The 27,061-nt window shown below is 41.4% G+C and overlaps 2 protein-coding genes across 10 annotated transcripts in view; one reads left to right on the top strand and one right to left on the bottom strand.

Moving 5' to 3' along the window:
- Positions 1-4,033, top strand: part of TUBGCP4 (tubulin gamma complex component 4) — a 48,933-nt gene extending 44,900 nt beyond the window's left edge. For all 3 annotated transcript variants that reach the window (XM_032175246.2, XM_032175245.2, XM_032175249.1), the window contains exon 18: positions 3,960-4,033. In XM_032175246.2, the coding sequence (XP_032031137.1) occupies positions 3,960-3,978 (19 nt within the window). In that variant the 3' untranslated portion in view covers positions 3,979-4,033. The remainder of the gene's footprint in view (positions 1-3,959) is intronic.
- TP53BP1 (tumor protein p53 binding protein 1) overlaps positions 1-27,061 on the bottom strand; it is a 112,727-nt gene that overhangs the window by 6,020 nt on the left and 79,646 nt on the right. For 4 of the 7 annotated variants that reach the window (XM_032175243.2, XM_058427874.1, XM_032175242.2 and 1 more), the window contains 9 exons: positions 23,410-23,893; positions 19,272-19,424; positions 12,785-13,056; positions 11,955-12,104; positions 11,230-11,660; positions 7,163-7,354; positions 6,533-6,748; positions 4,040-4,255; positions 547-641 (listed from right to left, as the gene is read on the bottom strand). In XM_032175243.2, the coding sequence (XP_032031134.1) occupies positions 547-641; positions 4,040-4,255; positions 6,533-6,748; positions 7,163-7,354; positions 11,230-11,660; positions 11,955-12,104; positions 12,785-13,056; positions 19,272-19,424; positions 23,410-23,893 (2,209 nt within the window). Of the gene's footprint in view, positions 1-546; positions 642-1,278; positions 1,447-4,039; positions 4,256-6,532; positions 6,749-7,162; positions 7,355-11,229; positions 11,661-11,954; positions 12,105-12,784; positions 13,057-19,271; positions 19,425-23,409; positions 23,894-27,061 lie in introns of those variants that run through there. The other 3 variants (XR_009209811.1, XR_009209812.1, XM_032175244.2) reach the window with 3 other exon arrangements.

The raw sequence follows: 27,061 nt of genomic DNA, 5'->3' as shown, positions 1-27,061 counted from the left end.
GAAAAGAAGCAGAGCCAATGGGTTTGGTGACTTCTGTGGAAAGCTCCTAAGCAGCAGCCATAATGAGCCATAAAGAGCAGATCTGAAGACTCCCAACTACCACCCAAAATGTGATTTAGTCTATCCTTCTGCCCAAGGCCACTCTTCTCACTGGAAGGCCCAAATGATTTCCATAGATGTTCTCTCTGCCTCACCTGCGGCGTACTGAGGACCTAAATCCTCAATGGACAACCAAGACCTATGAACTCAACCTTTCAGGCTAAAAATCAGCAACCCTAATAGGGGTTTCTACTACTAAACATAAATATCAATCTTCTTTTGTCCCAGCAACAGAATCATAGCCATTAACTAACCCAAGGTCCTACCTTCTCTTCCCTATACACAATAAAAATTCTATTTCATACAAAAACATTTTGGCAGTTTCTCAGTTCCTGAAATCTCTGGCTACTTTATCCAGGTTCCCCAACCCCTCCCAGGCCTCTTCTCACACAGCAAGTTGGCTCTTATCATTGCCACTATATTAGGTTACACAAAGAAACTTCTCACCTGGGCTTCATTGAAATCTTCAAGGATATAGCCAGCTCCTGCTCGAAGCTGGGATTCTGTATACTGCTTGTTGAAAGGAGGAATTTCTAAAAATTCTGTATTAAAAAAAAAAAAACCCAAGATAATTACTGAGTGGTTTTCTTATTTGCTACCTTATGCCTCCTTCTTACTGCCCCTTTTTCCACTCCCCAGCTATCCACAGCAGTGTGTCCCCAAAGACAGGCCAAGGGCTTCCCCACGGGTCAGAAAGAGATCTGTCTCAAGGTCTTTAAAATGCTGCCAAAAGAAGGGACAAGAGTAGGAGGGAATGGGAAGATGAGGACTGGAGGTAGGTCCTAGACCTAAAAACATCTAAGGTTCCTGCACTGGACTGTTGATAGGGATGGGAACACAATCATTTCCCACAGTGACATATTCCAACTTGAATAACCCTTACCATCAGGAAGTTCCCTTTGTGTCTATCCTAAATCTCTCCTGTTGAACACTAAACCCCATTTCCTCTAGTTCTACCTTCTGTGGAGATGAATAGCTGATGAACACTTTATAATTTATATATGAAGGGTTTATAATAAACTCTTCATATTCCCACTGCATCAGCCTTTTTATTTACCCCCTTGTACACTAAAACTTTAATAAACCAGAATGCTCAATGAAATATGGTTTTAAAATTTTAACTGATTAAAGTGAAGGTTAGAAAATCCTGTTTCAACCTTTTTATTGAAAACTATCTACCTTTGATGATCTTGAAGTACCTCAGGACACTGAACACCAATGACTGCTCTATAGTCTTGAGGGTGAAGTAGAAGATATGAGAGATGAGGCTGAAGCTGTAATGACCCTAGGCAATTAGAAATTGCTTCTTTTGACCAAATATCTAATTTGAGCTTGTTTTCTTGTCATCTGCTCCTCTCATATATAAATAACACATTAAAAAAAAAAAAGAAAAGAAAAGCAAGACATTAGAGATTTTAGTTAATTAGGAGTTTTGGGAAATTAAGTTCTAATTAACTGAAATTTTTATCACAAATTTTAAAACCCAACCCAATCCAATGCATAAGGTTCAATGCCAGTACCACTCCCCTTCCCCTTCACACCCAGTAGTAAAACTTAGAGCGGATCCCTTGTGACGGCTCCCTCGTCAGTGCCCTCACTGCCTGCTGGAGTAGCTCAGGCAGTGCTGAGGCCCCAGGTCAGGGGTCTCCATCTCCACTTAGTTTTGACTAGCCAGCCTGTTCACTTTTATTGCTCTTTTCTTGATTCAGCATTCTCCACATTCTTCTCAAATTGAAATCCCAAAACAGAAACTCTAAATGGTTACAAGAAACTCAGAATACAGCAGGGCTATTTCTCAGCTTTGTCACAGCACCCTTTTGCTATCTCAATATAGCATGTCACAATCTTCAGCACCAAGATTCTACTGCTGAGTCACTGCCGACACCCCTTACAATCCTGTATTTTTCTTAAGATTTCTACTTTATGTCTGCTTAATCCAGGACTGGTCTATTTAGATTTTAATCCCTAATTATATTTCCTTAATTTGTCTAATGAAGTATTACCCTATCTAGGCAGTGTGTTTCTCTAATTTTTCTCAAATAGTCTGGGTTCCAATTTCTTCATTTTTGAGGTATGAGTGCCCTGCCCAGCCAGATGCTAAAATGAATAGATTGTTAATCCTGCCAACTAAATCAAGTATGAAGGTACTAAATAAACCCAACTCCAGGGTCAATCCCTGTGTCTGAAGGATCTCTGATGGTGTGCCACCCAACAAGATTAGGTACCAAACTTATTAATAAATATATCTCATAAGATGGATTTAAATATTTTACGGAGCTCCTGTTATAAGCTGGTGTCTAAGAATTCCCATTTATCTGTAACATCTACCAAACTGTTTCTTAAAAACTATAATTCTGCAGAGGATTGTTTTAGTATTAGATGTCTTCCGCCTTCTTGAGATTGAGAAACCCCCAAGCATTCTCATACACTGAAAACATCAAGGATTCTGGTACTGTTGGGCTGTGTCCAAGGATGAAGGCACCAACATAAAGACACATTCACCGTAACCACACTTTCTATCAGAAACCTGGAGATCCCTTCAAAAACACTGTCCAAATGCCTCATTTTATTTTTATCAGTAAAGCTTATTACATCTCACACAGGCACACGGATTTTAATGAAACTGGACAGCCTGCATCTCATACCAGTCAGCTTTCTTGACTATGCTGAACCAAGCAACAAACAAAACATTTATAGAGCTGCCTTGTGAAGTCCTGGTTTTGAGTCCAGCAATATTGTAAAAGGGGGAAAAAAAAACCCATGACCACGACCACTCTTTTAATGCCATGACACACCTCTATGCAGAATCCTCAAAAGACTCCCAATTTTCCTGTCCAGGAAACTCTTCAAATACCTTATTCCCACTGTGCCTATCTGATTGTTTGACAAGCTAAGTGTTGCAAACACTTAACCTTGAAATCCCACCACACCACATCTACTCACTCCCACAGCCCAACTCTCCCAAACCAAAGCCTGTCCCTGATCATCCCTTCCATGTCCTTGTACATGTCTACACATGGCTGCAGTCAGTGAGATATAGTTTTGGTTAATTAGGAAAGAGTCATCCACACACCTGAAATGCCAACCCTCACAGATGTCCAGTGGTGCAAATTATGACAACCATGTTGCCTAATTCAATTCCCTCTTGCAAGACAACATTAGTCAGAACTCTAACTTGTATAACATCATTCCATCTGGACCTTTAGCCTTTACAGACACATTTAGATACTGCTGTCAGTCACTTATTTATAGTGTATACATTTATATCTGCTCATTCCCTCTCCTAGATCACACATTTTTCAGACTGCTCCCCACTGCAGCCTTCATTCAAAAACTAACAGACAACACAGAAATAAATGCAATGTACAGATTTAATTTAAGGTTAAAGAGAGGTACAAGAGTTGAAAAGACCTAGAAGCTGTTTCTTTGCAATCACCCTGAGGAACCAGGCACCCCACAGTCCCAGTCTTAGACCTCAGGAGAATGAACCTTACCCTCCACGTGGGTTTGCTCTAGCAGATGCCCACAGAACACAAATGGGGAAGATGGCAGGGCATTCAGACCTGATTGACTTGGATGGTTGCAGTAGGCTAAAATGACAGAGCTCTAGTCCCAGGTTTGTCATTATTGTGGACAAAAAAAAAAAAAAACAATTATTTAACCTTTAACCTCTCTAAACTTGTTGCCTCATCCATAAAACAGATAAGATCTATCTCCCATCTGCCTCACAGGATTGTTTTCAGGAACCACTCACTGAGAGGAATTTTATGAAAACAGTCTAGAAACTGTTAAAAAGCAGGAGTAATTTCTATGACCAAGATCCCAGTTGCTATTTGCCTTGCCTCCTCTACATACAACAGGGGGACCACCAGCTCATAAGTGACTGGAAAAGAAAGAAATGCCTATGTGTCAGAGCTCCCGGGGCTTCCTAAGGCCTTACCCTCCTCTTCCTCACTGCTTCCTGCTGGACCATCTGGCAGTTTGGAGCGGCTGGCCAACTTGTCACTGGATGTGGCCATGGTAAGCAGGAATGCATAGCCCAGAAACAAGGTCTTGTTGAGAGGCAAAGGCCCTCTCTGCTCTTCCAGGGCAGAGGGTTCACCGGTATTGTCTCCACTCTCACAGGGGCTCACAAACTCTCCTGCCCCCACTGCACCTGGGAAGGACAGGGGCACAGTTACTAGAGGGATACACACCATTGCCTCAGCAAAAGCCTTAATACCAAAAGGCCCCAGCACCAAGCATGACCTGATGGGCAGGCACTGTCCTGATGAACTTATCTGAGCCAGAAACCAAAGACCATTCCAATGGCCAACCATTCTAAATGGCCAACAGCCTAGGATAAAATTTACAACAAAGAGAAATTTACATATTTAAATTTTACACAGTCATGATAATGTATACAGTGTTTTCATAAATGAAAATTAACCAAGTATTGTTTTCATATAGCCACACCAAATACTTCTGAGGTCATCTGAAGAAAGAGGTGGTTCTAATACAAAGAAATAGTAGGTGAGAGTGAAAACTGTTTGGAAATCTTCAGCCCACTTTCTGTGTCCCGTGCTCTGATTTCCCCCAGGGTATGAGATATTTTGAAGCAGTCTTTAGAAAAAAAAAAACAAAAAAAAAACCCAACACTTTTTTATTATCAAGAAATGCCCCTTGTAGATAGATCCTCCCACCCCATCACTGACCTTCACCAGAATGGTGCAGAGAATACTTGGTAATAAAGTGTTTTTACACATAGATGGTGCCACATCAAAATAGCCTGCCTCAACTGAATTAGTTTTCAACACCTGGGTAAGTAAGTGAACCAGCCAGCCAGAACACCCATGCCAAGAGTGCCCCAACAAGTCCTTGAGAAAAAAAAACAGATACCTGACCTGGAGAAGCTGAATCGTAGGTTCATTAGGAGGCTAAGATGACAGACAGGTCATGCATGCCTCTCTAAAATAAAACCAGGAGCAAGAAAACAGTCTCAGAGGCAATATGATGTTATATGAACAAGGCTGGAATTAGAAGTGAAGACCACCAAAGTTTGAATCCTGGCTTACTTTGTCATCTTGGGAAACTTAGCCAACTTTTCTGTGCCTCAAAGTCTTCAACTGGAAAACTCATTCTAGCACCTATACTTCTTAGGGATTATATGTGAGGTGTTATGTGTGAAGTACTGAGCGCTATGCCTCATACAGTGAATATTCAATAAAGATTAACTATTGTTTTTAAATACCCTGAAACACAGCAGCGGTTGGGTAGATAAGGAGATGACACAATTCAAATACATAGGAAACAAAAGGAGCTCTGGTGCCAGGACAATGTAACAATCAATGGAGTTTCATCAGTTTGCTAGCCTGAGAAAGTTCCAAAAGGGAATAGACTGATTTTACCTCTGTAATCTCCTGAACCCATAGCAGCTGGGCCTGGGTCACAGTAGGGACTCAATGAACAACAGATGGAATGAACTCCTTTCTTAATTATTGAATGCTAGGGACTGGAAAGGGGTTGTTTCGGGGATAATGGGGAGAGGGAAGAGCACATTGAAATATGATCTTTTTTTTTTTTTTTGATGGAGTCTCACTCTGTCACCCAGGATGGAGTGCCGTGGCGTGATCTCTGCTCACTGCAACCTCCGCCTCCCAGGTTCAAGTGATTCTACTGCCTCAGCCTCCCGAGAAGCTGGGACTACAGGTATGTGCCACCACTCATAGCTAATTTTTTTGCATTTTTAGTAGAGATGGGGTTTTGCCAGGTTGGCCAGGCTGGTCTTGAACTCCTGACCTCAAGTGATGCCTCAACCTCGACCTCCCAAAGTGCTGGGACTACAGGCGTGAGCCACCACGCCCAGCCATGTTTCAACAGGAAGTCTGAGAAAGCTAGAGGGCCCAAGCACAAAAGAGAGGGGAGCAGAATTTCCAGGAAGAAGATGGTGCAGGCAAAGAGAAATTACACCTATTTTGAATCTGCTTACATTTCAATACTTCTCCTTTCCCTCCTAGAACCCACACAGTAGTCAAAGAATGGTGTGATCAAGTCCTGGCCTTTTTTTTTTTTTTTTTTTTTTTTTCTGGAGACCAAGTTTCACTCTTGTTGCCCAGGCTGGAGTGCAATGGTGCAATTTCAGCTCACTGCAACCTCCATCTTCCTGGGTTCAAGCGATTCTCCCACTTCAGCCTCCCCAGTAGCTGGGATTACAGGCACCTGCCATCACACTCGCCTAATTCTGGCCTTGCTATCTACCCGCACTAGAGTCTGTAGGGGATGGGGGAGGAGGGATACAGTGAGCTGTCCCTGAATATCACCTGTGGGCTTGGGCAGGACCCCGACTTTATAACAGGACAGAAGGGCCACTGCCACATATTAAGCTCCATTTTTCCAGCAGCTGACCCTGCATTCTGCCATGTTCTGAAGGAAGAATGAGGCAAAAAGCACTTACCAGGTTTGACGGTGGCAGACTTGCGACCTCGCTTGGCAGGGGACCGTTCCTCTTCAGAAGTGATAAGTTTTCTTTTGCCTGAGAGAACTCCCATGGAGGCACGAGGACTTTCTGTGATCTTTCGGGTAGGGGTTGTGCTGCTGCTACTGGAGGCAGTAGGGGTGGCTGGGGAGCTGACGTTACTGCGCCGTTTCCGCTTCCCTTCCACCAAATTGTCTACGGCAGGATAAGCCAAACAGGTTGGTCAAATTCTACGGTATGAGGCCCTGAACTCCAAGAAGCTGGGCAGACCCTGATTCAGCTACCACAGTGTTCCTTCCCCCACTTTCCATGAGGCCAAGAAGCTTCTTTTTAAGGTCATATTTTTTTATCTAGTCTGCCATGACTGAAATGTGTTTAGTTCCCTATAGAACTGAGGAGGCCAGAAAAACCCTAAGGACTTTCTGTTTGTTACTAAGAAGGAAACAGGTAAGGCAGTAGCTCTACAAAATGACAGCTCATCACCATCTGAAAAGCCACACATGAGAATAATAAAAGTTAGGGAAACGTTACTGACAGGTCCAGAATCTCCTCCGCCCACTGTAAGCAGAACAAGAGCCCAAAAGCAGCTGTTCAGGAAGCAAGTCTTACCTAAGCTGATATCTGCTGCCTTTGTGAGAGGTGTTACTGCCTCATAGGGGCCAAGCCCATACTGCTCTCTCAGTCTGTTTCCTTGCTCCAAGGACAGGATGACAGCCATTCGCTTATACCACTTTCTTTGGCCTTCTTTTTCAATGCTGTAGTACAGTTCCCCAGACTCCTTCCTATGTCCTTTCACCACTCCTGGGGGGCAGAAAGCATAAAAGAAGCTTGCTGTTGTCTTAGGCTCCTTAGCACCCTCTCACAAGGGCTCTGCAAAGCAGGCCTGAGTTAGGGAATTTAGAGATCCAACAGTGGACTGAAGTTAGGACTTAACAAAATTCCAGTTGTCAATCCCAAACAGTAACACTTAGGATATATGTAGCTACTACACTGGGATTAGGACAAGGAAAGTTTCTTGACAGAAGGCAGCCTTTAGTTATAAAGTAAAGCTTCCCAAAGACAGCCATTATGGATTGCTGGTGGTTCAAATGATTTCCATGAAGTGAAATGGCATGTGGTTTCCTAACAATTCCATTATAACTTCTAAACCTTTCCTCCCTGGTTCCCTGGGAGGCTGAGTAGTAAGTCTTGAGTTAAGCTGCAGGTGAAAAATGACATCATTCTAAGAGAGACAGCATGTGTGTGTTTTCTGTGTGTGTAACAAAATTAGAGAGCAAAGAAAGGAAAAAACAGATCCTGCCTCTCCTACCTAATCTTCCTATTATCTACTTTCCTGCTCTGATTCAAAACCTGATAAGGCCTTTATGTTAGAAGGAACAAAATGTGGGATGTAAAAGGAAACTAAGCTAGAATTCAGGAGACCCGAGCCTAGGACTAATTCTGCTGCCACCAAGCTGTGTGATCTTGGGCAGGACCCATTACTAAGCCTGTGAAAAAGAACACTTCTTCCTCTCAATGAATAAACAATTTACAACACACACACATACTATAGCTATAGATATACACACACACACACACACACACACCCCCACACACACATATACAATACAAAAACAAGGCATTACTATGAATATTTTTTCATTCCTATAAACAGAAGGGGCCAATTTCTTCTCACCCATTAGCCTACGCTTGAATGAAGAGCTAAAAGAAACTCAGAGCCTACCCCACCCAAGGAAAATAATACAGAGAAAGCAAGCCTTGGTTCTCTATCGATTCTGTGGAATCACTCCCTTTTCCCTTACTTGTTCATCTCCTAGCTTAAGTATCTATCCCCAAACTAAGTCACAAAGACCCCCTCAAAAACACAAAGAAGCCCAAGGCCAACAATATACTTCACACTAATGAAGAGCTACTAGAACTAGAAGTAGTCTAGTGTTGACATGAGCAAACAGCCTCAAGAAATGGGACACAGAATCCCCACACCTTGATGCCACAGTTCACTCTTGTTACAGAACTCTGTCTTTAAAAGGCCAAATATGAACCCCTAAGAGTAGCTTTACACCTGAAAGAAGAACGAATGCATTTGATACATACAAACTATGAGTCACAATAAAAGACCCCAATCCATGTGCTACTCCCAACTGATCCCATATATAGCTAACAATGTTATCCAGAACTAGAAGGTGAAGTGGCCCATTTAATAATGAACAAAGGGCAAACAACAATTACTCAGAGGATTCCAAATACAAGAGAAGCCTGGATGGACTCCAATAGAAAGCCATTTTTCCAGCCGGGAGCAGTGGCTCACTACTGTAATCCCAGCACTTTGGGAGGCTGAGGTGGGTGGATTGCTTGAGGTCAGGAATTCAACACCAGCCTGACCAAGATGGTAAAACCCTGTCTCTACTAAAAATACAAAGATTAACCAGGTGTTGTGGCAGGGACCTGTAATCCCAGCTACTTGGGAGGCTGAGGCAGGAGAATCACTTGAACCCCAGAGGCGGAGGTTGCAGTGAGCCGAGATCGTGCCACTGCACTCCAGCCTGGGCAACAGAGCAAGGCTCTGTTTAAAAAAAAAAAAAAAAATCCATTTTTTGGCTGGGCATGGTGGCTCACATCTGTAATCCCAGCACTTTGGGAGGCTGAGACAGGCAGATAAGTTGAGGTTGGGAGTTCGAGACCAGCCTGGCCAAAGTGGCGAAACCCCATCTCTACGAAAAACACACAAAAAAATTAGCCAGGTGTGGTGGTACATGCCTGTAATCCCAGCTACTCGGGAGGCTGAGGCACAAGAATCACTTGAACCCGGGAGGCAGAGGTTGCAGTGAGCTGAGATCACGCCACTGCACTCCAGCCTAGGAGGCAGAGTGAAACTGTGTCTCAAAAAAAAAAAAAAAAAAAAGAAAGCCATTTTTCCCCATTATATCCCAATCTATGTTCAAAAAGTCCTCAGAAAGATGTTTTTAAATGACAAACTCAACACAAATAGGTATCTTCAAATTATTTCCATAGAAAGAAGACAATATATTCAAAGAACTAGCACATGAAATAACAACAAGCATAACCACAAGCATAAACCTCTCACTATCACCAATATTACCTACTTCAAAAATAAAAAGGCACTGTTCTTCAAACCAGAGAATAAGTGGTAGATGTGCAGTCATACAGACACAGCACTAAAAACTTCTCCCTAAGCAAAAATATCTCAATATCACCTACTGGGTTCCAATCAAAGCAAGTAGTTAAGCTGTAAAAAAGAAGAGAGTATGGAAAGGGAAAAACACTAACTTTAAAGTGGAGAAGGCCGCCAGGCCTTCTCTTGCAGTGGCTCACGCCTGCAAACCCAGCATTTTGGGAGGCCAACGCAGGTAGATCACCTGAGCTCAGGAGTTTGAGACCAGCCTGGCCAATATGGCGAAACGCCATCTCCACTAAAAATGCAAAAATTAGCCAGGTGTGGTGGGGCACACCTGTAATCCTAGCTACTCGGGAGACTGAGGCAGGAGAATCACTTGTACCCGGAAGCTAGCGGTTGCAGTGAGCCTAGATTGTGCCACTGCACTCTAGCCTGGGAAACAGAGTGAGTGAGACTGTCTCAAAAAAAAGTGAAGAAATCTGGCAAATATAACCTTAACCAGTGATGAAGATTAACATCCTGCATCAATGAGGTCATGTGGATACATCGCAAACCTTCCCAGGTCCTTATATGGTAACATGAGAAGGGCATTTCACCTCTGTGGCATATTTTTTTTAAGAGACAGGGTCTCACTGTTTCCCAGGCTGGAGTGCAGTGTCATTATCATAGCTCACTGCGGACTCAAACTCCTGAGCTTAAGCAATCTGCCTGCCTCTCCTCCTGAGTAGCTACAACAACAAGCATGTGCCCCCATGCCCAGCTAATTTATGTTCCTTCTTATTTTTTATTTTTTTTTTTTTGAGAGACAGGGTCTCACTATGTTTCAGGCTGGTCTCAAACTCCTGACCTCAAGTGATCCCCCTACTTTGGCCTCCCAAAGTGCTAGAATTACAGGCATGAGCTACCACACCCAGCCATCTATGTGGCATTATTTTTAAAATATCCCATAACTCTAGTCTAATGAGAAAATATTAGACAAATCCAAATTGAGGGACATTCTACAAAATACCTGACCAGGACTCCCCAAAACTGTCAAGGTCATGAAAAACAAAAGACTGAGAAATTGCCACAAATCAGAGCAGAACGAAGGGTATGTGATGACTAAATGCAATGTTGGATGCTGGAAGAGAAAAAGGACATGATGGAAAAGCTAGTGAAATCCAAATAAAGTCTAAAGTTTTGTGAATAGTAATACACCAAGGTTGGATTTTTAATTTTGACAAACGTCCCATGCTAACACCAGATGTCAACAATAGGGAAAGCTGGATGAGGGGTATACAGGAACTCTCTGTACTAGCAGTACTCTGTACTTCACAAATTTTCTGTAAATCATCTAAAATATTCCAAAATAAGTTTATTCAAAAACAAATGAACAAACAGAAAAGTCAGTGGCAAGAGTAACCAATTTTGTAGGAATGAAATTTCTGACTTTAGGGACACCGGAAAAGGACCAAGTAATGTCTTGGTAATTACTAACATAACAGAGTATTATTGCCCCAAGGCACAAAAAAATCTCTACAAACTCTGCTTCTTTCATTACCTGCACTGAAATACTCATCCTCCGAGAGGGCCGTCACTTCAGTGTCCAGCGGGATGGGGTCACATAACAGAATGTCTTTGCCCAACACATCACATTCGTACCCATCATCAAAGAGCAATTTATACTTCCCAGCTCCGACATCTCGTGTGATTTTCCCAGAGTAAAAGTAGCCATTGGATGACCACTTGGCTACAACACGGAGCCCTACAAAGCTATTTCCTGGAGAGGAGGCATCTAAGCCATCAGAAGGGCCAGCAGCAGCCTGGAAAGGAATTTCTGGAGAGTCGCTACGACGCAAAGCACCAGCACCCACATCTGTTCGTCTGGTGGAGTCTGGCACTCGGGGCACGACACGGCTGAAGGATTTATCATCTGGTGACAAGTTAGGTGAAATGTCCTCTATGCCCAAGGGGCCAGGCACAGATGTTTCTCTAAAGAGAGATAAGGGATAGGAGAAGCCGGTGAGAACAAGAACACAGAAGTATGTATCTACCAATTTTTCCACTCCTTTGTCCATGGGTCTCCTCAGCCCATTCTTTGAAAACCCCATCACAGGCATGAGCCTGGTCTCTCTGTGGCCTCACTCTGATCCCTGCCCACTCCCCAGTCAGTATGGGCCCCTCTTCTCCCTCCTGACACCCCACAAACTCTCTACTCCCCTCTCTTCCATTCCCTTGTTTTCTGAACAAGTAATAGACTAAGCATATCTTACACTACCCAGGTACCTGGTTCCAGTGGTCCGAGAAGGTGGGCGGCCCCTTCGCCCGCGCCCACGAGGCGTGACTGGAGCCTTCCCTCCCTGTCTGATGCCAAGGCCTGCATCACCATCCTCCTCACATACTGGCGTCCCTGTCTGACTGACCCCTTTTCTAGGACTAGAGAATGAAGACAAGTTAGTCTGATAGCACCTGCTACTGAATCTTTTCTTCACAAAGTCTCCCCTTGGCCCTCAGACTACATGACAGGCCTACATGTGCTGAGCCTTTGGGGAGCAGGAAGCTGGTTCACACACCCACCACCAAAATCTCATCCAGGGAGTGGGGAGTGTAGGATAATAAGTAAAGGACATTCTCCTTCATGTAAGTCTATTCCCTCTGACAAAGCTTCCTACCGCTGCTGCAAAAACAGCACACCCCATTTCTGCTATGCCTTCTCCTCTACTTTACGGTCTGGACACCTGCAAAGAATAACAAAAAGCTAGGGGATGCATTAAGTTGGGGCTACTATCCCAAACTTCCTGTACTCCCAACTAAATCACATAAAGGCTGTGGTAGAAGCATGTGCCCACCAGATGATAAATTCCCGAAAGTCCCTTCCCCTGTTACCCACATTTTCTCAGGGGCTGCTTTGCCATTGAAATCTACCTGCCACAGGGCTCCACCCTACTTCCCATGCAAACCCAAAACAGGAAGAGGCCAAATAGTGAGGAGGGGAAGTTTATTTATCTTTAATGGAGGATGGGGGATTTCCCATTACTCCCCTTTTCCTGTGATATTAAAATGTCAGCAACCCTGCCCCTGCTGTGGCTCTCTCTCTCTGGAGACCCTGTCTGCACCTCAGTTTTCCTGGGCCTCCTCGGGAGCTGGGTAAGGCAAAATCTGCGGGTTCTGTCCCGCTGGTTTTCCCTTTAAGTGGTCCGGCTCCTTTCCCTGAGCTTCCACTGCTGTGCATAGCTGAGAGGCTTGTCCCACTTGATGTGCGGTGTAAGCTGGATGCCTTGGAGGAGAAGGAGCTGATATCCCCCAGGTCACCTGAGGAGCCCCCAGTCTGTGAAGGGGAAACTTCAGTTTCACACTCCTGACACTCTACAATTGGCTCTTCAGTCTCCTGCAAGGAAAAAATAGATACAGAAGATAAAAGATGCCATAATAACACAATGCTAATATGATGGTTGGAAAATCCTACAGATGGCACAAAATTATAATTCAAAAAGGTGAGAATCAGGAGACTTTCTGGAATAATGGGAATGTTCTGTATCTGTTTTGAGTAGTGGTTACATAAAATTTTCAAAAGCCACTGAACTGAACATTTAGGATCTGTTCTTTTTTTTTTTTTCTCCCCCTGGTGATTCTGAGAAGAATTGTTCATTCTAATGGGACTATATTGTATCTCAATAAAATATAAAATAAAGATGGTACTATATTGGTAAGAAAGAGTTTATCTTTTTATTGGATAAGTTCACAACCTCTGGCTACCAGCAAAGATTCTAACCCAGAAGACAGCAGTAAATTCTTATCTGAGAGAAGACAGGGAAGGAGGTAGGCAGGTGAGAGGAGAAAATGAGTGGTCAGGAGCCCTTCTAGGTACTTCATTAACAGTGAAAAGCATTACATGTTTTGACATTAGTTATTTTACATTACCTTTCAATAACTGATCAAGGCAATAGAAAAGTATATGCAAAAATAGGCTAAAAGGGGTCAGGTGTGGTGGCTCACGCCTGTAATCCCAGCACTTTGGGAGACCAAGGCAGAAGGATTGCTTGAGTCCAGGAGTTTGAGACCACCCCAGGCAACATAGTGAGAACAGGTCTCCATATGAAAATAAAACTATTAGCCAGGTGTGGGAGTGCACACCTGTAGTCCCAGCTACTTGGGAGGCTGAGGTGGGAGGATCACCTGAGCTTGGAAGTCAAGGCTGCAGTGAGCCGGGATCATGCCACTGCACTCCAGCCTAGGCAATAGCGTGAGACCCTGTCAAAAAAAAAAAAAAAAAAAAAAAAGGCTAAAATAGTATTACCATCTGGAAAAATGAAGGACAAAAAAGTTATAAGTATCTATAGACTACAAGAAAGTCAAACTGGCTTTATCTCGGAAGCCTACTTTGATAAATTGGTAGTAGTTGCCTGGTGCTCAGTTTTAAGAAGCCTTCCGGAGGCTAAATCCCAGACTTAGTGGGGAAAGATTCTAAGACCAGTCAGCAACGTTCACTATGGGCACAGCATAGAGAAATTATAGCATGAGTATAACACATCTGCCTTCCTAGTCTAGAATGTTCACACAATATTATATTAATTGCCAGAGAGGATATGGAGATATATAAGACAGATCCTTCCCTCATAGAGTTTAGAATTCCTTTTGGGAGGCCAGGCATGGTGGCTCACGCCTGTAATCCCAGCACTTTGGGAGGCAGAGGCAGGTGGATCACTTGAGGTCAGGAGTTCAAGACCAGTCTGGCCATCATGGTGAAACCCCATCTCTACTAAAACAATACAAAAAAAATAGCCGGGCATGGTGGCCAGGTACTCAAAAAGCTGAGGCAAGAGAATCACTTGTGAACCTGGGAGATGGAGCTTGCAGTGAGCTAAGATTGTGCCACTGCACTCCAGCCTGGACAACAGAGTAAGACTCCACCTCAAAAAAAAAAAAAAAAAAAAAAAAAAAAGAGAATACCCATGTGGAGACAGTATATAATGACACACATACATATACATTTAGATAATACTATAAAATGATTAAATAATTATCTCTGATCCCTCCCTTCTTGAAAATCTCTCCTCCTTTAAAATCCATAAAAGTAATTTCCACTTTCTTTCAGTCTACCTTTTTGGCTACTTCTATTTATGCTTCTTTGGGTTCCTCTTTCTCTGTGTGTTCCTTTAAAATCGGTATTTCCCAGGACTCTGTTTTTATTCCTTTTCTCACTCTCACATGCTTTCCCTGGTCAGTCTCACCACACTCATCCTTACCTATCTACCAAGAATACAATGATGACTCAGCTTATACAAATTTCTACTAGTCTTTCCCTTGGATTTACCACAAACACTTGAAATTCAACAGATCCAAAACAATCTGTGATCTTCCCTCCATTTCTCTGCCTTCAATGAATGAATCCTAGATATCCCCAGTGCATCTCACATCTCCTACAGCTCTTTCTAGCAGAGACTGGTTTCTTTCAGCCGAACCTCCATTCAAGAATTTTGAGATGAGATACCTCCTTGCTCCCCATTGCCATTTACAGACCATTTCTATTTCCCTACCTCCTCTCCTTCAAAACCACTATTTGCCATTTTCTTAAAACTATCTTCACCCCTTCCCTAGTTGTTATCCACTAACATTCTCCAAATCACCCTCTCTCATGCATGAAGACCTAAGCTTCACAGCCTCTCTACCTTCCCCATTCCTACTTCTCTCATCATTCTCGGTGGCCTATTTTAACCTGATACACTTCTGTTTCCACATCTGCAAAATGAGAATAATAGCTGGATCTATCACAGAATAGTTGTAAGAATTAAATAATTCACTGAAGTGCTTAGAATAATGCCTGGCACATAGTATGTGCTCAATAAACGCCAGTCACTCTCATTATTTAAGTATGGTGGTACTTCCCAAACTATCTTCCATAGGGAAAAAACAGGTATTACTTTAAAAAATGCTAATGGTCAAATAAGTTTGGGAAGTGCTGGGTTAAACAGAATAAAATAGGTATCCTTACTAGAGGACTTCTTAGAACTTTTAATATGGTAATATGTGAATTTTCATGTTAGTGGGGATAGGGATTAATGGCATGCTATGGTTTGAACGTCTGCCCCTCCAAAACACATGTTGAAATTTATTTATTTATTTATTTATTTATTTATTTATTTATTTATTTATTTTTTATGAGACGGAGTCTTGCTCTGTTGCCCAGGCTGGAGTGCAGTGGCGCGATCTCGGCTCACTGAAAGCTCCGCCTCCCGGGTTCACACCATTCTCCTGTCTCAGCCTCTTCGGGTAGCTGGGACTACAGGCGCCCACCACCACGCCCGGCTGATTTTTTTGTATTTTTAGTAGAGACGGGGTTTCACTGTGGTCTCGATCTCCTGACCTCGTGATCCACCCGCCTCAGCCTCCCAAAGTGCTGGGATTACAAGCGTGAGCCACCGCGCCCGGCACATGTTGAAATTTAATACCCAATGTAACAGTATCAAGAAGTAAAACCTTTAAGAGGTGACTGAGTCATAAGGGCTCTGCCCTCATGAATGGATTAGTCTATTCATGGATTAACGGAATTACAAGCTAACGGATTAATGAGTTATCACAGGATTAGGTTAGTTATCACAAGAGTGGGTCTGTTATAAAAACTAATTTGGTTATCTTTTGTATGGCCCCTGGCAATGTGATACCCTGTGTTGCCTCGGGACTCTTCAGAGTCCCCTCCAGCAAGAAGGCCCTCACCAGATGTAGCCTCTTGACCTTGGACTTCCCAGCCTCCTAGACTAAGAAATAAATTTCTTTTATTTATAAATTATCCAGTCTTAGGTGTTTAAATATAGCAACAGAAAACAGACTAAGACAGCGTTTCTTGTTTCTCAAACTTATTTATGACCATGGAACCTTTCCCCTCCATCAAACTGTCTAAGAGGCCTGCTGTTTCCAGAGATATACTTTAGAAAGCACCATATAAAATACTAAATGGGCCTAGCAGCACAGTAGCTCATGCCTGTAATCCCATTGCCTTGGGAGGCCAAGGCAGGAAGATTGCTTGAGAACAGAGTTCAAGACCAGTCTGGGCAACACAGTGAAACCCCATCTCTACAAAAGATACAAAAATTAGCAGTTGTGGTGGTGTGTGCCTATGGTCCCAGCTACTCAGGATGCCGAGGTGGGAGGCTCCCTTGAGCCATGAGGTCAAGGCAGCAGTGAGCCGTGATCGTACCACTGCACTCCAGCCTGGGCAAAAGAGCGAGACCCTGTCTCCAAACATAAAAATAAAAAATATATTTTAAGAAATGAAGTAATGTGTTTAACACTTAATGTAGCGTACTAGGCACAGAGTTTAATATGGACTATGACAGTTACAAAAATTTTCATGAAGGCAAACTGCTTTTCATAATTTCTCCAAAATAGTAGTAACATGAAAAAAGTTCCACAAACAAAAATCTTTTTAAAACATTTTTAATTGGGAGGCTGAGGCAGGCAGATCACGAGGTCAGGAGGTCGAGACCATCCTGGCTAACACGGTGAAACCCTGTCTCTACTGAAAATACAAAAAATTAGCCAGGCACGGTGGCGGGCGCCTGTAGTCCCAGCTACTCGGGAGGCTGAGGCAGGAGAATGGTGTGAACCCAGGAGGCAGAGCTTGCAGTGAGCCGAGGTAGTGCCACTGCACTCTGGCCTGGGCCAAAGAGCGAGACTCTGTCTCAAAAAAAAAAAAACATTTTTAAAATGAAGATAAAGCAGTATTTTAAAAGAATTATTTCTGGTATTTGGTATACACAAAGAATAAAAAACAGGCCGGGCGCGGTGGCTCACGCCTGTAATCTCAGCACTTTGGGAGGCCAAGGCAGATCACTTGAGATCAGGAGTTCGAGACCAGCCTGGCCAACATGGTGAAATCCCATCTCTACTACAAATACAAAAATTAGCTGGGCATGGTGGCACACACCTATAATCCTAGCTACTTAGGAGGCTGAGGCAGGAGAATCACTTGAACCCAGGAGACAGAGGTTCCAGAAAGCCAAGATCGGGCCACTGCACTCCAACCTGGGCAACAGAGTGAGACTCTGTGTCAAAAAGGAATAAAAAACAATTTCTCAATGAGTGCCTGTAAAACCAATGAAATCTGAATAATCTCTGGATAGTAAAACAAACAACAATTCCTCAAACATCAAATGTTATCTGACATGAGGTCCACAATAGCCCACTGAACAACAGCAATAATATGTTCTATTTAATAAAACTATATACTAGAGTTTAACTCTCCCTGAGTACAACCTCCTACATGGCCAGCAGATAGAATTAAAGGAAAGTATCTGGGTAAAGGAAGAAAATAGTTGTGCCTTGCCAGGTGCGGTGGCTCATGCCTCCGATCCCAGCACTTTGGGAGGCCGAGGCGGATACAGCACAAGGTCAGGAGTTCAAGACCAGCCTGGCCAAGACGGTGAAACCCCATCTCTACTAAAAATACAAAAAAAAAAAAAAATTAGCCAGGCGCAGTGGCGGGTGCCTGTAATCCCAGCGACTTGGGAGGCTAAGCCAGGAAAATCGCTTGAACCCGGGAGGCGGAGGTTGCAGTGAGCTGAGATCGCGCCACTGCATTCTAGCCTGAGCAACAGAGCAAGACTCCATCTCAAAAAAAAAAAAAAAGAAAAAAAAAAAGAAAATAGCTGTGCCTCTTACCAACCAATAAAATGGTTCCCAGATCTTAACATATACCAACAAAGGTCCCAGATCTTTAATTCTAGAAAATCTGTCTAATCTCTCTCATTATTAGATGTAAACAAAGTCAGCATATTATGCCATTCAAGATAACAAATAGTCACTAAATGCCAATACTGAGTTGACATTTGTAATGAGTCTATAATGAATCCCACTAAAAAATAAACATGCATTTCTTACCAACAGGTCTATGACCACACACAGATAGTGACAAAGAAAGAACAGAATGAGTAGACATGAAAATACGTGAGAAAACACAGGTAGTTTGAAACAGAGTGTTCTAAACTTCATTTGAGTTTCTAAGGATTTAAAATAATACATACAATCTTTATACATGACAGAGATTTATCAATCTGTTCTTTACAGAAAAGGAAAGCATGATGTGACTCATTAAATAACTAACCAATAGTCAAACAGCAAACCTACGGTTGGTGAAAGCTTTAGAAAGCAGGAAGTCTAATTTCTAACCCTGTTCTTCTATCTCTGGTAATAAAAAGATGAAGAAAAACAAAGTGTTGCACAGGAAAGGGGGATGGGGTAGAGAGTCAAGAGAATTTTTCTATAGAAAGAAATGTGGGGTCAAGGACAATGGCTCATGCCTGTAATCCCAGCACTTTGGGAGGCCAAAGCAGAAGGATCACTTAAGCCTAGGAGTTCAAGATCAGCCTGGGCAACACAATGGGACCTTGTCCCTCCAAAAAGTAAACAAAATTAGCCAGGCTTGGTGGTTCATGCCTGTAGAACCAACTACAAGGGAGGCTGAGGCAGGAGGATCACTTGAGCCTAGGAGGCAGAGGCTGCAGTGAAACAAAATCACGCCACTGCATTCCAGCCTAGGTAACAAAGTAAGACCCTGTCTCAAAAAAAAAAAAGAAATTTGCCACACAGACTCAGAGTATGTATTACCTCAGTTACTTTTCTTTCTACTTCTGTTCCATCCACATAATACACATCTGTAATGACACGAGTGACAAGTGTGCGTACTTCCCGGATTGTTCTCATGTGACGATGTAAGACATGGCCATGTGGAGGCTGAGGCATATCAAACTCTTCCTCTCCCTGTGACAGAAGATATAGAACATAAGCACAGGTCTCACTACAAGCTGTCAAAATCACAAATCTTACCCTTCATGATGAGAACTGTTTTTATCCACCTATAGATAAGACCAGGGATGGATCAGTTGTATAGCCAGAGGCTAAGAGAAGTTTGTATGAGCATGACCTAATAAAATGACCTATTCTTGTCTAAATCAAAATCATTACATCTAGTACTTATATTTATGGATATTTAGGTGAACCTTTGACCCCTAAAAGTTCATTATTTTTAAACCGTATTTCTTCTAATTCTGATGCTATCTTGCAAATTAGTAAACAAGTTTACATTTGCAATAGCTCTTTAGATAAAAGGAAGGCACTCTTTAGTCCTTTATATAAAACCAGAATGATGTATCTGTTAATCTCAGTTTATCTGTTTTTCCTGTACTAAAGTGAAAACCACAGTTTATTACCTAAAACAATATACACTGATCTCTCCTAGAATTAAATATAAAGTATTTCATCTATTCCAAAGAACAGATTATGACTAAAGAGTTGAGCTAGTGTCCAGAAATGGAAAAATTAGCAAATTAACATTATATCTAGTTCTACTACAAGAATAATGTAGGGCTAAATAAGACCCTACTTTTTATGATAACTATTAAATAATATTGCTTAGGGGGATTGAGCTTCTTTCATTCAAAAAACATTAAGCAAATATTTATCGAATAACTTAAGGATGCCAGGTACTATACTAGACAAATAACTGCTGGAAAATTCAGGACAGGTAAAATTCATTCAACACTTCTGAAAAAATTCAAATGCACTATTTCTTATTTACAAAAATACAACAAACTAATAACAACTACTGCTATTCAAAAGAATAACTGAGTTAACTAATATAGCATCCAGCTTCATTATTTCTTGTTCATAATTTTCTATTTACAGACAGCCCGAGTTCATACTTTAGTCAGATCTGGATAATTTTTAAAAGATAACTTCTTAGCAAATTAGATCTTAAAGCCCTATTTACCACCTCTAATCATTAGTTAGTTTGAGACTTTCGGCCTTTATTACCTAGGACCTGCCTGTGGCTAATAAAAGTACTAGAATTTCAGTCCTGTATTTCTGAAAAAATAACATGTTTTCTAATAACAACTATATCACATTTTTTCACATCTTTATCCTCCCTCCTACACCCCACTGGTTCCGTAATTCTAAAGAGAAAATGCACACTTTTGTCTCTCACCTTTATTTCCCCTATGGTAGGCTGATTTTACTTTCAGCATTCAGTATCAAAGTTGCCAAGTCTTTAAAAAGAATTACATATACAAATGCAATAATGGTAATTCTGCATTTTTTTCCTGACATGTGGTAGTAATTTACCAAAAGCTTTCAGTAATTTATCCGAATAATCCCACTCCAATTCCAACTTGGAAAATGGCAGAGGTGAAATATTTACTAAAATGGAGATATGTAAATTATGTGAATAGTTATAAATAATATCAAAGGCATGAAATGCTACTCATCCAATTATTTAAAATACTTCTACATACTTCTACACAGACACAACTCTGTCTAATGAATGGTTAAAGCACAGGTCTGTCCTACCTCAATCATCAGGGTACCCATGCATGAGAACTATGACAGCCTGAACTTCCTGCCTGCACACACAATCAGACTATTCCCCACTAAAGAGAAAGTCAGTCTAAAAGGTTTCAGTGCTTTACATATTCCTGAAATGCAGCCAAGAAGCTTCCCTGTATTCTTCCAATTACTACAGCCATATGAATGATCACTTCAAGACAGACACTTAAGCGTGTCTGAGAGAATAAGGAGAAAAGGTAAAGAGGGCAGATAAAAAGAAAACTATGCTTACTCTCTTCAAATACTCTTCTGAAAAGAGGTGTCTGTAAAATAAATAAATTGATGATCTTACCACCATTAAGGGAAGGAAACAAAATGAAAATAAAACCACACTTTCCCTTCCACCTGGTTCCATGTCCTTTCTGACATATAAATGAAAATTTCAGGAGTGTCAAAGTAGGCTGCCTATGCTTTTCCACTAGCACTAGCCTATGTCCTATCTACACTGAAGGGGATTTTTAAAAAGCACTGACACCTGGAAAACTTACATACAGCCTTTCTCATTTGCTAACCTCTCTTCAAAAGATGGCACACCAATTTCAATTTCTGTTATTCTATACACCATCTATATACTTTTAGTATGGTAAAATCTGCATAACATAAAATATACCATTGTCTTGAACACAATGCTCATATCCCATATGTGCCATAGGTGTTCAATAAATAAGAACTGTATTTTATTTTTACAAAACAAACAACTTGGACAATCAGAATGAGAGGTACATCAATAATGAAGATTTCCTAAGCAGATCCCAAATGAAGATAATCTACCACAGCAACTGAAAAAGGCAATTTGACCACTACAATATCTCCTTTATCTGAGGGAGATATGGGCCAAGACCCCCAGTGGATGCCTGAAACTGCAGATAATATCAAACCCTATACACTATGTTTCTTCCTATACATACAGACCAATAATGTTTATAAATCAGGCACAGAAAGAGATTAATAACTAATAATAAGATAAACTATAACAATTCACAATTTCATGGATAGATTTGTTCTTAACATAGATTTTAGTAACTTCAGCATATGATTTTTTTTCTTTCCTTATTAAGACCTTTTACCTTTTCACTTAGAGGAAGCACTTTATGACTTACTTCTCTGGCATATTCAGATTGTCGGCATCACTACTCTCAAACTTTGGGGTGAGAGTAAAACAAGGGTTACTTGAATGCAAGCACTGCAATAACATGATAGTTGATCTGATAACCAAGACGGCTACTAAGTCATTAACAGACAGGGAGCATATATAGCATATGGATATGCTAGAAAAAGGGAGGATTCATATCCTAGCCAGGACTAAGAGGGACAGCACTTGATTTTATCACATTACTCAGAACAGCACACAATTTAAACCTTAGTATTTCTACAATTTTCCATTTAATATTTTTGGACTACAGCTGACTATGGGCAACTAAAACCACCAAGAAAAAGAAACCACTGGTAGGCAGAGACTACTGTTTACTAGTAACTTCCAAATTTTCTCTGCCATGCATCCCACTCTGCCACTCAATGAAATGTTGTGAACTCCTATTTATTTGTTAACACATACATTTCTACCACTTCTTTTTATCTACTCAATTTTTTTTTTAAGAGACAAGGTCTCACTATGTTGCCAAGTCTTGTCTCAAACTCCTGGGCTCAAGTAATCCTCCCACCTGGGCCTCCAAAAGTGCTGGGATTTCAGGCATGTGCCACCAGGCACAGCCACCTACTTAATTTTTACTAGTACCGACACTTCCCTACTCTATTCCCTGGAACCTGATACTCCTCCAGCCTCACTTTCATCAGCTCCAGTCCTTTTCCTCACATTAGCTTCTAGTCTAGCCTCTCTTCTGCAGTTCCTGGTCACCTGGGGACTTTTCCCCATCTCTCTCTCTATTCCTGCTACCGTTCTTTCTGTTTCATATACTGAAATACACTATTCTTCGTGCTGCTTCTTTCCCCCTTAGCTTCTACTCTCTGAATTCCTGAGAACCATGATGAAATAGACTTAAGGGAGAGAAAATTAGATCTGATGGTTAGAAGGGAAGATAAAAAATTATGGAGAAGGAAAAGAGTGAATGTAGAAGAGTATTACAGGACCCAGGCTGAATCTCTGGCTTTCTTCTCCAGTAAAGACCTACCTAAAAAACTGTAGCAATACTACATTTTCCCTAAAAGACTATCTAATGGCTATACCTACCCACAATTTCACTACCATATCTGTATCTTAGAAAAGTTGTTTTTGTCTTTTAACCACTGTTCTGTACAAAACTGTCAAGAATTGTCATTAGGTAGACATGCCACAATTTAAATTCTCTGAGAATCCTGAAAGTAAAAAACAAGGCCTCTGATGCACCCTTGTATGTTCTCTCACCTGGCTATGGAGCGACTCTGTATCATCCCCAGGGGCACTGACTGGTTTCTCACCACTCCCCCTCTCAGTCTGAACTGTGGCATCTTGCTTTCCAAAGTTCTGGTCCACTGTACTGGTCCCCTGCTCACACACATTCTTTATAGTCTGGGTTGCTGCTGAAACAGTTTCTGGGACCCTCAAGGAACACTCCATGGTTTGGATTCCTATGTTATTTTGGCTGGGCCTTTCAATCAAGGCCTTACTAGGATTTTCCTGATTAGTATTCCGTCCTTCTTTCTGGTCTTCTAGCACATCTGTCACCATTGCCTCTCCTTGAGGACTGGATGGCCCTTGTATGACCATCTTCTGGGAAGCAGGAGAAACAGGGTCCTTGACAGGACTAACGGGCTTCATAGGCTGTTGACTCTGCCTGATTGTATGGTCACCCGCCAATCTTTCTTTCTCCTCTTCTCCTTGAGAACTTGGAAAGTGGAGCAAGTTCCCCCTGAAAATGCAACATATAAAGAAGCCATGTCAATTAGGCAAGTGTATGTGTGAACATGTGTGTGTATGCATGCATGTGTGTGTGTAGTGGCAAGGGAGGAGCCATATTTTGACAATTTGAGAAATGTAAGGAAGGGAGAAAGTCAGGTAGCCAAGCATTATCACCTTGGGAGGCCTCTCATTATAATTTCACTCCTGTAAAAAAAATAATGGTAGATAGAACAATTCCACCATGATGATAAAAGAGTCATAAAATTTCTTCCCATCACTAGCTATGAACTCTGAAACTTGATGCAGGAAAATTAAGTAAACAAAAAGATGTAAACCCATTACTGAAGTCATAGACAATGAAGGGCAACTTAGGGATCTATTTTGAAAAAAGATCAATTAAGTCAAGATGTCTCATCTGGCCTTATGAATGGTTCTAACATTCCTTAACTGATTCCTAGCATTCTAGATACTGCTTATCCCCACCTGAACAATATTTTTAGGAAAGAAAATCTGACTTATAAAGGATAAAGCTGTAGGTAGATTCTAGTTTTGTCAGCTATACTGATATATCTACAACTAAACATTTCAGAATGAATTGGTTTCTCAAAGACAGTTCTCAAGATATAGCCCTTTTCATAAGTCATCCCATTTGGGTATCAGTGATTTGTTCCTTTATTCCACAAGCATTTGCTGAATGTCTCCTACAAACCACATACCACGATTTCCGAAGTGACTAGGAGCTTTCTTAAATATCCCTAACAATTCTCCAGAATAAAAACGTCCAGGCTAACTCCAAGTCAACAGAAATTTCACAATCATGTCTTATCAGTCTTTATATTTAAAACACCTAACTCACAGCTTAATATAAAACAGATGCTTAATACATGTACTTTGAACAGAAGACTGAATGTTCTCTGAATCAATTAATTGCAAAATCTACCCAGATTAAATCAACATAGTGCAGTTTTAGGCTCCATTACATGTATAATAGCCAGAATAAAGATAAAAGGAATCCATTCTGAACTGACCATGCTAAGACCACATCTGGAATATCTGTTTCAGTTCTGGGCATGACAGTTTACAAGGCATAAACTGCAGATAAACCCAGAAGGTAACATGAAGGACGATAAGGGGCCTAGAAACTATGTCATATGTTGATTTAAGTATGTGGCCAGAAAAAGATAGAGTTAGGGCTGTCTCCTATTTGACAGAAGCTCTTATCCTTAGGATCTCAGCTTTCCTAGGTAGGTAGAGTAAAGGAAGCAGGAAGTGCTCTTCAGGGATTGCTCTGCTCTAGATCTTAAAGGAAAAGGAAAAAAGAAGTTTCTGAGGTTTCTATATTGTTTAGCTCAGCCTACCAGAACAGGAGCTCAAAGAGGGATGTGGAATAGAGATCTAGCCAAGAAGAGCTTAGTATACATTTGGTTGTTACAGTTTGTGTCCTATCTCTCAGGAACCTCAACTGAATGAGAATATATGGTCCAATGAAGAAGTAGTAAGAATAAGACCACCAGGAGACACCTACCATGAGTAGCACTTACCTCTTACGAGGTTTATAAATGTTCATATATGTAAAATATTGAGCATAGCAGATGCTCAATCAATATTAGATGCATAAGACAATGCAATTAAAGAGACTCAGTTCACCTTTAATATCAACTAAATATTCATATTTAAATCTTTAAGATATATAACATACCAATGGCTGAGCAAGAAGGAAAGGATTCAAAAGCCAGAAGAGCCAGGACTCGATTTTAGGAATTCAATTATTGTTGTTTCCTATCCTAAACAAGCTTATAAATTTTATCTCATGCTACAGACTAAATGTCTATGTCCCCTTCAACCCCAAGACTCATATATTAAATCCTAACCCCCAAGGTGATGGTATTAAGAGGCAGAGCTCTCATGAATAGGATTAGTGCCCTTATAAAAGAGACCTCAGAGAGCTCTCTTGCCCCCAACTGCCATGTGAGAACAGCTGTCTACAAACCAGGAAGCAGGCCCTCACCAGACACCAAATCTACCAGTGCTTTGATCTAGAACTTCTCAGCCTCCAGAAATGAGAGAAATAAATTCCTTTGTTTATAAGCTATCTAGCCTATGGCAGTTTGTTGTAGCAGCCCAAAGAGACTAAGACACCTCAGAAGCTGTTTATTCAGGTTAGAATACCTGAATGGAATTTTACTTCTACAGCAATCCAATAAATTATAAGAAGTGCCATACCTCTCTCCCTCTCCATTTGTTCCAGTTATGCAATTCTACTTTGGTCATTATATGCCAGACTTAGAAACTGATGCTAAGAAAGTAAATTTTAGGCTGGGCACAGTGGCTCACGCCAGTAATCCCAGCACTTTGGGAAGCCAAGACGGGTGGATCACCTGAGGTGAGGAGTTCGAGACCTGCCTGGCCAACATGGCAAAACCCCGTCTCTACTGAAAATACAAAAAAATTAGCCGTGTGTGGTGGCATACACCTGTAGTCCCAGCTACTTGGGAGGCTGAGGCAAGAGAATCCCTTGAATCCGGGAGGTGGAGGTTGCAGTGAGCCAAGATCGCCCTACTGCACTTCCAGCCTGGGTGACAGACCAAGACTCCATCTCAAAAAAAAAAAAAAAAAAAATTCAAATTGAAATAGGGAAGAATACATCTCCATATTTAACAAATATCTAACTATTCTATTCTGAGTGTAGCTCTGTTTATGAGGCATCTGGAATCAAATCCAGCTAGATTCCTAGGTTTTTGCTCCACCAAGGTTAAACAATATAACCAACATCTTGGCACCTCTATTTTAAAACGCTTTAATAAAAAAGCAAGGCAATACAATGACATCAATAAATTTAGTAATAGCTGGGTCATTACTACACCACTTTTAAAATCACATGATTTCAGGATCATGATTCCCAAGAATATCAACAAGCTCACACTTATTCAGAATGCCCATTTAAAGCACTGACTTATTTATTTTAAATATTTCTTTCAATAATGAACATAGAAATTTAGAAATTATGCTACCTATTACTTTTTTTTTTTTTTTTTTTTTTTAATGGATAAGACATAACTCTCACTCTCTCGCCCAGGCTGTAGTGCAGTTGCACCATCTTGGCTCACTGCAACCTCCACCTCCAGGGTTCAAGTGATTCTCATGCCTTAGCCTCCGGAGTAGCTGAGACTACAAGCAT

Source organism: Hylobates moloch, unplaced genomic scaffold, assembly GCF_009828535.3.
Source record: "Hylobates moloch isolate HMO894 unplaced genomic scaffold, HMol_V3 SCAFFOLD_14, whole genome shotgun sequence".
NCBI lineage: Eukaryota > Metazoa > Chordata > Mammalia > Primates > Hylobatidae > Hylobates > Hylobates moloch.
Note: the sequence above shows the minus strand (reverse complement) of the source record. Positions and strands in the feature narration are given on the sequence as shown.